Source organism: Macrotis lagotis, chromosome 3, assembly GCF_037893015.1.
Source record: "Macrotis lagotis isolate mMagLag1 chromosome 3, bilby.v1.9.chrom.fasta, whole genome shotgun sequence".
Classification (NCBI taxonomy): Eukaryota; Metazoa; Chordata; class Mammalia; order Peramelemorphia; family Peramelidae; genus Macrotis; species Macrotis lagotis.
In genome coordinates this window covers 293,326,629-293,340,810 of record NC_133660.1, presented here as the reverse complement: position 1 = coordinate 293,340,810, position 14,182 = coordinate 293,326,629, and the positions used below count along the sequence as shown (strand labels likewise).

The 14,182-nt window shown below is 33.0% G+C and overlaps 1 protein-coding gene across 1 annotated transcript; it reads right to left on the bottom strand.

Annotated features, from left to right (window-relative positions):
* Positions 1-12,184: 12,184 nt before the first annotated feature.
* LOC141516715 (olfactory receptor 5B12-like) lies at positions 12,185-13,141 on the bottom strand. The gene has a single exon (XM_074227709.1). It carries the CDS (start codon positions 13,139-13,141, stop codon positions 12,185-12,187), a length of 957 nt encoding a protein of 318 aa, XP_074083810.1.
* Positions 13,142-14,182: the final 1,041 nt, after the last annotated feature.

Here is a 14,182-nt window from a genome sequence, read left to right as displayed (position 1 = left end):
AATCATATTTTCATTTTGAAAATAGGAGTGTATTTGTACAAGAGGAAAATAAGCTTTTAATACAGAGATATTGGGGCTGCTAGGTGGCACAGTGTATAGAGCACTGATCCTGGAATTGGGAGTACCTGCGTTCAAATACAGCCTCAGACACTTCATAATCTCCTAGCTATGTGGCCTTGGGCAAGGCACTTAACTCCATTTGCCTTGGAAAAACCTTAAAAAACAGAGATATGAAAATTTTCTGCAACAGATATTCAGTTATAAGGTAAACTTTAAGAAAATGATATGTCAGCATAGGAACCTTTTGTTTTATTTAGGTTAAATGAATTTATTGTTCAATTTAATTTAATTGTTCAATTGTTTAAAAAAGCAAAATGGTAAACTCAGAAGAAGAGAGTTTAAGAGACTGGCAAGTATATCTTAACTGCAATCATTTCCAATAATATTGAGTATATGTGAGGGACTTTGAAATATGATTATGAAATTGAAAATGATCTTGCCCATAGTTATGTAACTTACTGGCCTTTTTCCTAGACCTATAGGTCCAAGCATAAATGCAATAATAGAAAAGAAAGGGCAAACTCCTTTTACATCAACACAAAAGAATGAATTATATGTTATATTAATGGTATTAAAAATGCAGTCACAACCCCTTAACATTTATACAGATAATAAGGATAATTATCTGTTGGTCAGACAAATAGAAACAGCCTTTATCATACATAGCACTGATGAAGAATTATATCAAGTATTTGAAGTATTAGAAGAAGTTATAAGAAATAGATAAATCTCTTTTTTATTGAACATATAAATTCCCCAACTTGGATTGCCTGGATATATATATATATATATATATATATATATATATATATATATATATATATATCTATATATATATATATATATATAGATATATATATAGATATATATATATATATATCGGCCCTATGACTATATATATATATATATCTATATATATATATATATAGTCATAGGGCCGATCAATTAATCTTTCTACTCCTTATAAGTTTATTAGAAGAACAAACTAGATTGTGTCACAATAAATTTCATCAGAATGTGCCTTTACTATGGAAAGAATATAGTGAAACCCTATCAACAATACATTCATATTTACCTATACCTCTAAATTATTCTAAGAATCCTAGAGGCTCCTAATGAATTGTGGCAGATGGATGTGAATCATAATGCACCTTTTGGAACAATGAAAGTTATTCATGTTACTTTAGATACATTTAGTTCATATACATGGCAAAAGCCCAAAGGTTAGAGGCTACTCAAGATGTGATTGACTGTTTATTACATTGTTTTGCTGTTTCAGAGATACCAAAATCCCTATAAAACAGTATATGGACCTGGATATACTCCTTTGGCATTCAAACAATTGTGCCTATATTACAATATAAAACATATAACTCAATTGGTCAAACTGTAGTAGGAAGTAAACATAAAAATCTTAAGAGATTTCTGCTAGAACAAAAGGAGGGGGGGATATATAGGGACAAAGGGAAACAAAAGAGGAGATTAAATCTTGCCTTCTATACCATGAATTTTTTAACTTGAATGATAAATGATAAACACATGCAGAAAGATTTTTTAATAAGGATATTTAACATGAAGAGAAGGTCATGGTCATATGGAAGGACCCTAAGGATGGATAATGGAAAGGACTTATCCTTTGTGGTTTTTCTTATTTAAATATTCTGACCCTTTGGAAATAAATGGCTCTGCTAGTTTTCCATCTGGAAGCCCTCCCCCATGTCTAAATATCTCAATTCTTTCCGAAGCAGAATTAATTCCCCTGCTGTTGGGGGGGCACTAATAACCTACCTCAACAAAGAATTAAAACTAAGTCATAGGCTAAGGAATCGAATCCACAACAGAAGTAAAAATACAATCTTATCTTAGACATGGTCATGAGTAAGGTAAAAATATACACTCAAAAGAATATAAAAAAGCCAAAGTCTCTACATCAAAAGCCTCCAAGAAAAATATGAATTGTTCTCATGCCACAGAAGAGCTCACAAAAGGATTTTAGAAATCAAATAAGAGAGGTAGAGGAAAAATTAGGAAAAGAAATGAGAATGATGCAGAAAAATCATGAAAATTGAATCCATACCTTGGTGAAGGAGGTACAAAAATTAATGAAGAAAATAATATCTTAAAAACCAGTCAGGGTCAAATGGGAAATGAAGTCCAAAAAAAAGTAATGAGTAGATGTATAACTTAAAAAGCAGGATTGACCAAATGCAAAATGGATTATAAAAACTCACTAGATAAAAATAATTGCTTTCTAGAATGAAGCAATGGGAAGCTGCTAAGTTTATGAAAAATCAAGAAACAATAAAACAAAACCAAAAGAATGGAAAGCTTGATGAAATTGTGAAATATCTCATTGGAAAACAACTGACCTGGAAAACAGACCCAGAAGAGGCAATTTAAAAATCATTGAACGACTTTAGAGCCTGAATGAAAAGAAGAGACTAGGCATCATCTCTCAAGACATTATCAAGGGAAAAAATTCCCTGATATTCCAGAAGCGGAGGGTAAAATATTAATGGAAAGATGACACTGATTACCACCTGAAAGAGATCCCAAAATTAAAAGTGCCAGAAGTGTTATAGCCAAATTTCAGAACTCCAAGGTCAAGGGGGAAATTACTACAGGCAGCCAGAAGGAACAATTCAAATATCTTGGTGCCACTGTCAGAATACCACCAGACTTAGTATCTCTGTTAAGGGATTCAAAAGGATTGTAATATGATATTTTAGGAGCCAAAATACCTTGGATTACAGCCAAGAATAAACTACCCAGGAAAACTGATTATACTCTTTCAGGGGAAAGATGTTCATTTACTGAAAAAACAGACTTTCAAACATTCTGGATGAAAAAGCTAGAGCTGAACAGAAAGTTTGACCTTAAAATACTGGACTCAGGTGAAGCATAGACAGGGTGGATGAGAAGAACAAATCATAAGGGACTTAAAGATGTTGAGCTGCTTGTATCCCTACATGGGAAGATGATACCGATAACTCAGATGAGCCATTTCATTTATTAGGCAATTAGAAGGATCATATATAGACAAGTCACAGGAGGTAACTGAATTTGAATGTATAAGATATTTAAGATTGGAATTAATGGGGGAGAAAGGAATATCTTGGGAGAAAGAGAAAGGAAAGATAGAAAGGGGCCAATTATTTCACATAAAAGAGTCAATAAAAACTTTTGCAGTGGAATGGAAAGAGTACATTTAGTTTTTCTTGGTAGCTGATTCTTGGTTGTATTTCAGGATCTTTTGCCTTCTGGAGTATTATACACCAAACTCTATGAGCCCTAAATATAGAAGTTGCTAAATATTGTGTTATCCTGATTGTACCTCCAAGATACCTGAAATGTTTCTTTCTGACTGCTTGTAATATTTTCTCCTTGACTTGGGAGTTCTGGAATTTGGATATAATATTTCTTGGTGGCTTATTTGGGGGGAGGGGAGGAAATCTCTTTCAGGGCATAATCAGTTAATTACCTCAATTTCTACTTTACCCTTTGCTTCTAAGATATCAGGCCAGTTTTACTTGAGAATTCCTTGTAAAATGAAGTCTAGAGTTTTTTTAGTCATGGCTTTCAGATTATGCAATAATTCTTAGATGATCTCTGTTGTATCTGTTTAGCAGATCACTTGGTTTTCCAATTACATATTTCACATTTTCCGCTAGTTTTTCCCCTGAGAGAAAGCAATCTTGTATATGCTCTACTTTTGTAACTATTCTAAAGATAAATCAATATTGAACTTAAGAGATAAGAAACATATCAGAAAAAGCGGGAAAACATTAGAAGTAACAGAATTACATAATTCATAACACAAACTTTAAAAATTGAAGGTAATAAGGTTTGGTCTTCATTTAAAACTCCACACTCCCACCTCTAGATATCAATGAAATTCTCCATCACAAGTTCCTTAAAATTGTCTCTGTCTTGCTTGATCATCACCCCATTTCTTTAGTTTCTGCTCATTGCATGCAGCATCAATTCCTGGAAGTTTTTCCAGGCTTTTCTGAAATCCCATCTCCCATGATCTCTTATAGATCAAAAATCTTTCATCATATACATATACAACAATTTGCTCAGCTATTCTCCAATTGATGGACATGTCTAATTTTCCAATTCTTTGAAACTATGAAAAGGGCTTCTATGAATATTTTATACATGTGGAGTGTTGAGTCCGCTAGGAGAGGAACGCAGACAAGCACCAATGTGGTGAATAAGCTGGTTCGTTTATTGATCACAGGATACATACTTTTGTACTCTTCATTTACGTAACCATTTCCATAAGCATTTTAGCAAGCACTTTTTCACATGCATACCATACATTTCCTTGTATTTGTCTTAGGTGAATGTTTTGAAAACCAAACAGTGTTTTGAGAAACCAAAGTGCAGAATGTTTTGAGAACAGTGAAGAAGGTATTTTCTTAGAATGTGCTTTCTTATCTGAACCCTGGAGTACATCTTGTTTGCTCCGACATGTAGCTACTCCCTTATCTAAGTTTTGAAGTACATCGTGCTTGTTAAGGCACATAGCTATTTCTGTGTTAACCCTTCATAACTCTTGGCCTGAAGCAGTAGAGTTGCTTCCCTTTTTCAAAAAGATATTTTCTTCAGCATTTTAGTCTCTCTTTCATCAAGCTAGTGATTTGGTTTTCATGATTTCGCCCTCATTGCTTTTCTCAATTTTTCCTCTACTTCCCTTACTTGATTTTCAAAATCATTTTTTGAGCTCTTCCACAGCCTGAGAGTAATTCATATTTTTCTTGAAGGCTTGGGTTGTAGGAAGTCATAGGAGTTTTGACTTGGTCATGTTCTAAGCATATATTTTGATCCTCTGTAGAACCCAAGTAATTGTCTGTTTGAATTTCTTTTTCCTTCTGTTTGCTCATTTCTCAAGCCTATGACTTGATTTTAACTCTTGTTTAAGCTGGGCTCTGCTTTCAAAGTCCCAAGTGCTGTTTTCAGGAATTTACAAGTTCCTAATTCTTCCAAGATTTTATATGGCTTGTAATCTTTTAGATGACCACAAGCACTCCTTTCTGGTCTGGAACCATGAAGGTGATCCTTGTCCTGCTTCAGATAGGAAGCCTGTTGTGCTTCTACTCCTTTTCAGAGATTGGGATTGGGATCCTGAGACTGTGACCTGGATCTGAATATGGGTAATGCAGCAAAGTCTTAACTCAGATATAGCAAAGTGTACTCTGATCTCTCCTGACTCCCCTTTCTTTCATTGGGCTGAGCACTTTGGAAGCAGCTGTGGGGTGGATCCTTGCCCGGTAGTTTCCCAGGTCTGCTTCTGTACCCCAGGGGCCAGGTCTGCACTAATATTTGCACTGGACTGGACTCCATTTTCACACTGCAGCAACAGAGTTTTCTTGATGATCTTTTCCTTTCTTTCTCTTTTCTCTTTTTTCTATTTTATGTACAACACACATGGAATATGGAAATATGGATCATGGAAATATAATTTACATGCTTGAACTTATATCAAATTCTTGCCTTTTAAAATTATTTTTTTATTTTTCTTACCACATGAAAAGATATTTTTACTAATAACTTTATTTTATGCACACAAATATATAAATTTATATTTATATATACAATAGTAGGTTCTATCTCACATTTTTGTAAGGTTTTGAATTTTACAATCTTTTCCCTCCTTCCCTCACCCCACCTCCTACAGAAGGCAATTTGATAATCTCTACATTTTGTCCATGCTATATACATGGATCAAAATTGAAAGTATTGAGAGAAAAATCATATCCTTTAGAAAAATTAAAATATTAGAGATAGTAAAATAATGTAGTACATAAAACAATTAAAAATTAAGGTAGTAGACTTTACTCTTTCTTTAAAGTCCAAATTCTTTCTCAATAAAGATGGCATTCTCCATCACAGATACCCCAAAATTGTCCCTGATTATTAAGGTTGATCATCATTGCCATGTTGCATTTAGGGTGAACAATGTTCTGGTTCTGCTCATCTTGCTCGGCATCAGTTCATGCAAATTCTTCTAGGCTTCTCTGAAATACCATTTATCCTGGTTTCTAATAGAACAATAGTTTTCCATAACGTAAATATACCACAATTTGTTCAGCCATTCCTCAATTGATGGATATTCACTCCATTTGCAATTCTTTGCCACAACAAACAGAGCTGCTATGAATATTTTTGCAGAAGTAATGTTTAATTATAAGTATCTATTCAGGATATTGACCCTGTAGTGGCATTGCTGGCTGAAAGGGTATACACATTTATATTGCCCTTTGGACATAATTCCCAATTGCTCTTCAGAAAGTTTGGATGAGTTCACATTTCTACCAACAATGCATTAGTGTCCAAAATTTCCCACATCCCTTCCAATATTGCTCATTTTCCTTTCTGTTCATATTTTCCATTTTGAGAGGTATGACAAATGATGCTCTGATTTGCATTTCTCTAATCAATAATGATTTAGAGTAATTTTTCATATGATTATGGATACGATTTCCTCATCCGTAAATTACCTTTGCATATCCTTTGACTATTTGTCAATTGAGGAATGGCCTGTTTTTTTAATAAATTAGACTCAATTCTTTACATATTTTAGAAATGAGGTCCTTTGTCAGACATACTAGTGGTAAAAATTATTTCACAATTTACTATATTTCTTTTGACCTTGGTTACAATGGTTTTGTTTGTCCAAAAGCTTTTTAGTTTAGTGTAATCCTAATTACCTAGTTTTTTTCAAAAAAAATGATATTCTCCATCTCTTCCTTGGTGATAAACTCCTTCCCTTTCCATATATCTGACAGGCAAGTAATTACTTGATCTTGACGTTTACTTATAAAAGCATTTTTATTTCTAATTCCTGTACCCATTTTGATTTTATCTTTGTATAGAGTGAGAGATGTTTGTCTAATCCAAGTTTCTGCCACACTAACTTCCAATTTTCCCTATAGTTTCTATCGGAGAGATAGTTATTAGCCCAGAAGCTGTATTCTTTGGGATTACCAAAGAGCAGATTACTATAATCATTTCCTGATGTCTCTTTTGCATCCAGTGAATTCCACTGATCCACTGATTTCTTAATCCTGTTATGATGATTGACGCTTTATATCATAATTTTAGATCTGGTAAGACCAAGTTACCATCTTTTGTACTTTTTTCATCAAATCCCTTGATATTTTTGACTTTCTGCTTTTTCATATGAATTTAGTTACAATTTTTTCTAGCTCATTAAAATAATTTTTTGGAACTTTGATAGGTAAGGCACTAAATATGTAGTTTCATTTAATTAGAATTGTCATTTTTATTATCTTAGCTAAGACCTATACATAAGTAGTTGATAATTGCCCAGTTATTTAAATCTGATAGTAACAGCTTTCAACAATCATTTTCATAAAGTTTTGAGCTCCTCATCCCCCTGTTTCTTTCCTCACCCCACTCCTTGATAGAGAGTTATGCCTGTACAAATACATTAAACTTTTCTATATTAATTATGCTGTGAATGAAGAATCAGAAGAAAAAGGAAAAATGAGGAAAAATGCATAAATCATTAAACAAATTTTAAAAATTGAAAATAGTCAGCATTCAAACTCCACAGTTACACCTTTGGATGTGGAAAGCATTTTCAATCACAAGTCTTTTAGAATTATCTTTGATTATTGTACTCCTGAGAAAAGCAAGTCCATCATAGTTGATCATCACAAAATGTTGCTCTTAATGTATACAATGTTCTCTTGGCTCTGTTCACTTCACTCAGTACCAGTTCATGCAAGTCTTTCCTTGATTTTCTGAAATATGATCACTAATGATTTCTTATAGAACAGTAGTACTATATCACATTCACATACCAGAATTTGTTCACCCATTCTCCAATTTTCAGTTCTTTCTCATTAGGAAAAGAGATGTTATAAATATTTCTGTACATCTTTTTACCCTTTCTTATGATTTCATTGAGATAGAGATGTGTTATTGATATTGCTATATGAAAGACTATTCACAGGTTCCTTTCTCTTTGGGTGTAGTTCCAAGTTGCTTTCAAGAAAAATTGGATCAGTTGACAACCACACTAACAACGCAGTTGGTATCTCAGTTTTGTCACATGCCCTTCAACATTGAACTTTTTCCTTTTCCGGCATAGGGACTAATCTATTAGATATCAAATGATACCTCATAATTGAATTAGTTTTAATCTCTCTAATCATTAATGATTTAGAGCATTTTTTTACATATTACTAAAGATAGCTATTTTTTTTAAATTTGAGAACTGTCTGTTCATATCTTTTGAGCATTTATGCACTGGAAAATGAATTGTGTTCTTATAAATCTGACTGAGTTTTTCATATATTTCATAAACTAGTCCTTTATCACAAATACTTGTTGTAAAAATTGTTTCCTAACTTATTGTATTTCTTTTTGACTTGGTTGCATTGGTTTTATTTGTAGAAAACCTTTTCAATTTAATGTAATCAAAATTATCCATTTTGCATTGTATGAAGCTCTCTTTTTCTTGTTTGGTAATAAACTCCTTTCCTTTCCATACATCTGAGAAATAAACGATTCTTTGTTTTTTCTAACTGACTTATGATATCACCTTTTATGTCTAGACTCTGGACCCATATCAATCTTATCCTGGCTTAGTGTGTGAGATGTTGATCTTTGCCATTTTTCTGTCTTACTATCTCCCAGTTTTCCTAGTTTATGCTAAAGAGAGATTTCTTATTCCAGAAGCTGCAGGCTTTGGGTTTATCAAATAGAAGATTACTCTAATCATTTACAATGGTTTCTTTTGTAACTAATCTATTCTCCTGCTCCATCACTCTATTTCTGATCTAGTACCAAACTGTTTTGATGATTGCTGCATTATAATATAATTTTAGTTCTAGTAAAACTAGGTCAAATTCCTTTGCATTTTTCATACCAATTCCCTTGATATTCTTGATCATTTCTTCCTCCATATGTATTTTGTTACTATCTTTTCTAGTTTAATAAATTAATTTTTTGTAATTTGATTGGCAAGACTGAATAAATAATTTAATTTAGGTAGCATTGTCATTTTTAATATATTATATAAGCCTATCCATGATTGACATTTGTTCAGTTACTTAGATTTGATTTGATTTGAGAGAAAATGTTTTGTAATTATTTTCTTAAGATTTCCTGAGTCTATATTTTCAGGTAGATTCCCAAATATTTTATATATTCCACAAGTGCTGTGTTTTGTTGGTAATATGTAGAAATGCTGATGATTTATTTGACTTCATTATATATTCTGCAACATAGCTAAACTTGATAGTTGTTTCAAATAGTGTTTACTTGATTTCCTAAGATTTCCTAAATATACCACATACTTTCTGCAAAAAGAGTTTTGATTTTTCATCACCTATTTTATTTTCTTCCATTTATTTTTCTTCTCTTATTCCTAAATCTAGCATTTCTAACACAATATTGAATAGTGAAAACAGGCACCTTTATTTTACCTTATTGGGAATGTTTCCAGCTTAACCACTTTACACATAATGCTTGTTGATATTCTTGGACCAATACTGCTTATTATTTTAAGAAAATCTCCATTTATTCCTATTCTTTTACATTAAATTGAAAAATTTTGCACAAATAAAAAAATGCTACGCCTAATGTTTTTAAGAGGAATTTTTTTTTATTTTGACAACAGTTTTTTAAGCACCTATCAAAATAAGTTTGATTTTTGGGTAGTTTTCAATCGATATGGTCAATTATGTTAATATCTGGTTACTACTGAACCAATCCTGCCTTCCTACTATAAATCTTATATGATCATAGTGAGTTATCCTAACAATAACTTGCTATAATCTCTTTGTTAATACTTTGGCTAAAATTATGCAGCAATATCAATTAGAGAAATTGAGCTTTAATTTTCTTTCTCCGGTTTCACTCGTCCTGGTTTATATGTCAGCACTATATAGGTGTCAAGGAAGGATTTTGGCAGAATACTTTGTTTATCTATTTGTTAAAATAATTATAGAGAAGTGGAATTAATTTATCTTTAAATATTTGGTAGAATTCCCTTGTAAATTCATCTGAGATTTTTTCATGTAAATTCATTGATGATTTTTCTGAAATGGGATGATTTAAATACTTAATTTACCTTTCTTTTAACCTGGACAATTTGTATTTATGTAAAAATTCATCATTTTCCCTTAAAATGTCAGATTTGTTTTCATAGATCTGGGAAAAGGGATCTGAATTATTACTTTAGTTTCTTCTTCATTGGTGGTGAACTCACCATTTTCATTTTTGATAATAGTAATTTGGTTTTCTTCTTCCTTTTTAATGAAGTAAAACAGAAATTCACCTATTTTACTGGATTTTTTGCAAAAAACAAATCCTTACTTTTATTTATTAGTTCAATAATTTCCTTAGTTGTAATTTTATGATCTGTCCTTTGATTTTCAATATTTTAAATTTGGTATTAAACTAGGGATATTTAATTTGTTCTTTTTCTAGTTTTGTTGAATGGTATGCTGAGGTCATTGATTTCTTTTTCTATTTCATTTATGTAATTATTTAGAGATATAAAACTTCTATTAACTGCTTATTCACACCTCGCACATTTTGATACGGTGTCTCATTATTGTCATTGTCTTGGATTAAATTACTATTTCTTTCCATGATTTGTTGTTTCATTCATCCATTCTTTAAAATTAGATTATTTAGTTTCTAATTAATTTTATCCTATCATTCCAAGACCCTTTATTACATGTTACTTTTAATGCATCATGATCTGAAATTTATAATTCTGCCTTTATGCATTTGATTATGATGTTTTTATGTTCTCCTATCTCTCTTTCTCTGTTTTCCTCTGTCCTTCTCAGTCTTATTATCCCTGAATAGTATTGTCCTTGAAAAATCAACTTATATGCCGATATTATAGGATGTTCCTAATTTCTTCCTTTGAGGTCAAGATGGCTCTCCACATCTCACAAAAATAATACAAGTTATTAAATTTTGGCCAGCATTTATTTCATTCATAGAAAATCCAAAGATATTTTAATAACCCCACAGAAACCCTTAATCATACAGAGAAACACTTAAAGGAGTTAAAGAATCTATCAACTAGAATGGAATGGCTATTGACATGGGCAGCAGGACTTACACTGATTTTTCAAAGAAACAGGTCTTTCCTACAAACTTCTTTCCATCACTTTGATTATATTAGTTCCTAAAAGTAGCCATAGTGCAGTGATATTCTGGAGCCAGATCCATGTAGCTCACAAAGACGTGATTTCATTTTGAGTATATGACTTTGAACTGTGGAATTTATTAAATGTGACTTATGAGAACTTAATGTATTGTTTTGTTAACCATATAGAATTCATAATACAATAGAGAAAAATGATATTGAATTTCAAAGTATGGCACGTACAATTTTTTTTTTCAAGAGGGCTGGTTTTTAAGCATTTATCAGACCAACTCTTGATCTAGGCCTTTCAATAAGCAATACCATTAACATCAAAGCTACATCTTCAAAGCAACTCAATGACTTTCATCTGGAATTAATAAATAATTGCAAAATTACATATGTTTGTGTGTGTGCGTGTGTGTGTGTGTGTGTGTGTGTGTGTGTGTGTGTGTGTGTATGTGTCTGGGGTAGGGTGATTCTAAGTGACTGTTGCAAAAGCCCTGAGAATGAAGAAGAGTTATCTTCATCAGTTAATGCAGAGTTTAAGTTGCTTCTTATCTGTGTGACTATGGGGAAGTCTCCTACATGATTTACCTTAGGTCCTCATGTGTGAAATGAACTTGAGAAAAAAAGGGAAAGTCCACCAATATCTTTGCCATGTAAACTCATAATTGTGTCGTGAAGAGTCATTCACAACTGAATAAAAACAAGAAGACAACAGATATATTCATACAATATAACTATTGTAAAGTCCCCTTAAAATGATGAAACTGAGATTCAGACCTAACTATGACTATAAAACATGAAAATAACTGAGATAAAATAAATTCAGGTCTCTCCTAACTCCAGATCTGTGACAGTCTCTACTTCATTCCATTCCCTTTGAAAAATGTGTAATCTATGTCTGTGTAAATAAATAAAATACATAATTTGATGTCTAGATCCCAAAAGAAGAAAGATCCACATGGAATATTTTCTCTAAGAAAACAGATGATCTGAATGAAATCGCTTTCTGCTCAGAGCTTTCCTGCAAGCATTCCTGACATCTTTGTTCCGCAGACTATAGACCAGAGGGTTTAACATGGGGATGACCATGGTGTAGAACACTGACACCATTTTGTCTGAGTCCATGGAATGACTTGAGCTCGGTTGGAAGTACATGAAGAAGACTGTCCCATAAAATATAGACACTGCTGTGAGATGGGAAGCACAAGTGGAAAAGGCTTTCTGGCGACCTTCAGCAGAACGAATTTTCAGGATGGTGATGAAGATTAATAAGTAGGAAGTAAAAATGATAAGGAATGGGAAACAGATGGTGAATGACCCTAAGATAAATACTATCATCTCAATGGTGTAAATATTCGAGCAAGAGAGAACTAGGAGAGGGGGAAGATCACAGAAAAAGTGATGGACAATGTTGGATCCACAAAAGGAAAGGCTAAATGTATTTCCCGTGATTATAGAGGAGATTAGAAAGCCACAGATGTACGAACCAGTAAGCATATGTGCACATACAGTTGATGTCATGGTCGTGGTGTAATATAGGGGCTTACACACAGCTGCATGGCGATCATAGGCCATGGAGGCTAGGAGGAAACTTTCAGTAGAAGTAAAGGCCCCAAAGCATAGGAATTGTGTAGCACATCCATTGAAAGAGATGACCTTGTCCCCTGTGAGGAGGCCAGCCATCACTTTGGGAGTAACCGCTGAAGAGTAACCAAAGTCCACCAGAGACAGGTTACTGAGGAAAAAGTACATGGGGATATGGAGGCGGGAATCCCAGGAGATCAGAGCTACTAACCCAAGGTTCCCTATCAGGATGTTAAGGTAGATGAGCATAAACATCATGAATAGAGGAACCTGATATGCTGGGTTATCTGTTAATCCTAAAAAGACAAACTCACTGACTTCAGATCTGTTCTCCATAGATTTCATTTTAGAGTGATGTTCTTCAGCTGCTACAAAAGTGCAATGACAAGAAAAATCCAGTTACTATGAAGAATCATTCCAGAACATAAAAATAAATTCAGTGACATATTTTATGTGAAGGGTAGAAATAAGCAATAAGACCACCAAGAACATCGATTTTCTGTAGCTTCCCAAAATGCATTCAGTCATTTTCTCATAAGCAAGACAGAACCTCATGTACTACTTCCTCTATTTTAACATCATGGTTCCATATCAACCACTAGTGAATCACCTAATGATAAATGAATATTTTCTTAATGTGCTACCTTATGACAACATGGGCCTTTTTCACTTCTCTTCCAGCTCTAGAGTGGAAATCAAAGGCAGTCTCAAACAAGGATTTTTTTTTCCTTTATCCTTTAAAGGAATGGTTTATATGAAATGTTTTGGGTCCCAGAGAAGTTAGCAATTTTGGGTGATACTTCTTCAAGTTTGACTAAAAATTCCACCTATGGGAAAGCTTTTTTGAGTTATTCATACCAATTTCACTACCTTCCCTCTTTTGATTATCTTTAATTTTTCTTGTATACAGTTTGTTTGAAAGTTGTTATCTGTATGCTATTTTTATAGAGATTAAGGACTCTTTAATGGCAGGGATTGTCGTTTATCTTTCTTTGAATTCAGAGTGCTCAACATGATGCTGTACATATAGTAGATGCTCAAGAAATGTATATTCACTCAACAAGTTTTCAGTGGTAACCCTCCCTTTCTGTTTTCTGTTTAAAAGCAATGGGGTTAAGAGACTTGCCCAAGGTCATACAGTTAGGTAATTAATAAGTGTCTGAGGTCAGATTTGAACTCAGATTTCCTGAATGCAGGGCCTTTGTTCTAACCATTTGTGCCACCTAGCTTCCCATAATCCTCCCTTTCTTCCCACTTTATTTTATTTTTTAGTTTTCTTTTTCTTTAAAGATATTATTTGAGTTTTGCAATTTTTCCCCCAGTCTTACTTTCCTCCCCCACCCCACAGAAAGCAATCTGTCAGTCTAATCCTCCCTTTCTAACTAG

Bases quoted from the DNA above. Each gene is read 5' to 3' on its own strand.
- LOC141516715 (XM_074227709.1), bottom strand. From the start codon at position 13,141: ATGAAATCTATGGAGAACAGATCTGAAGTCAGTGAGTTTGTCTTTTTA.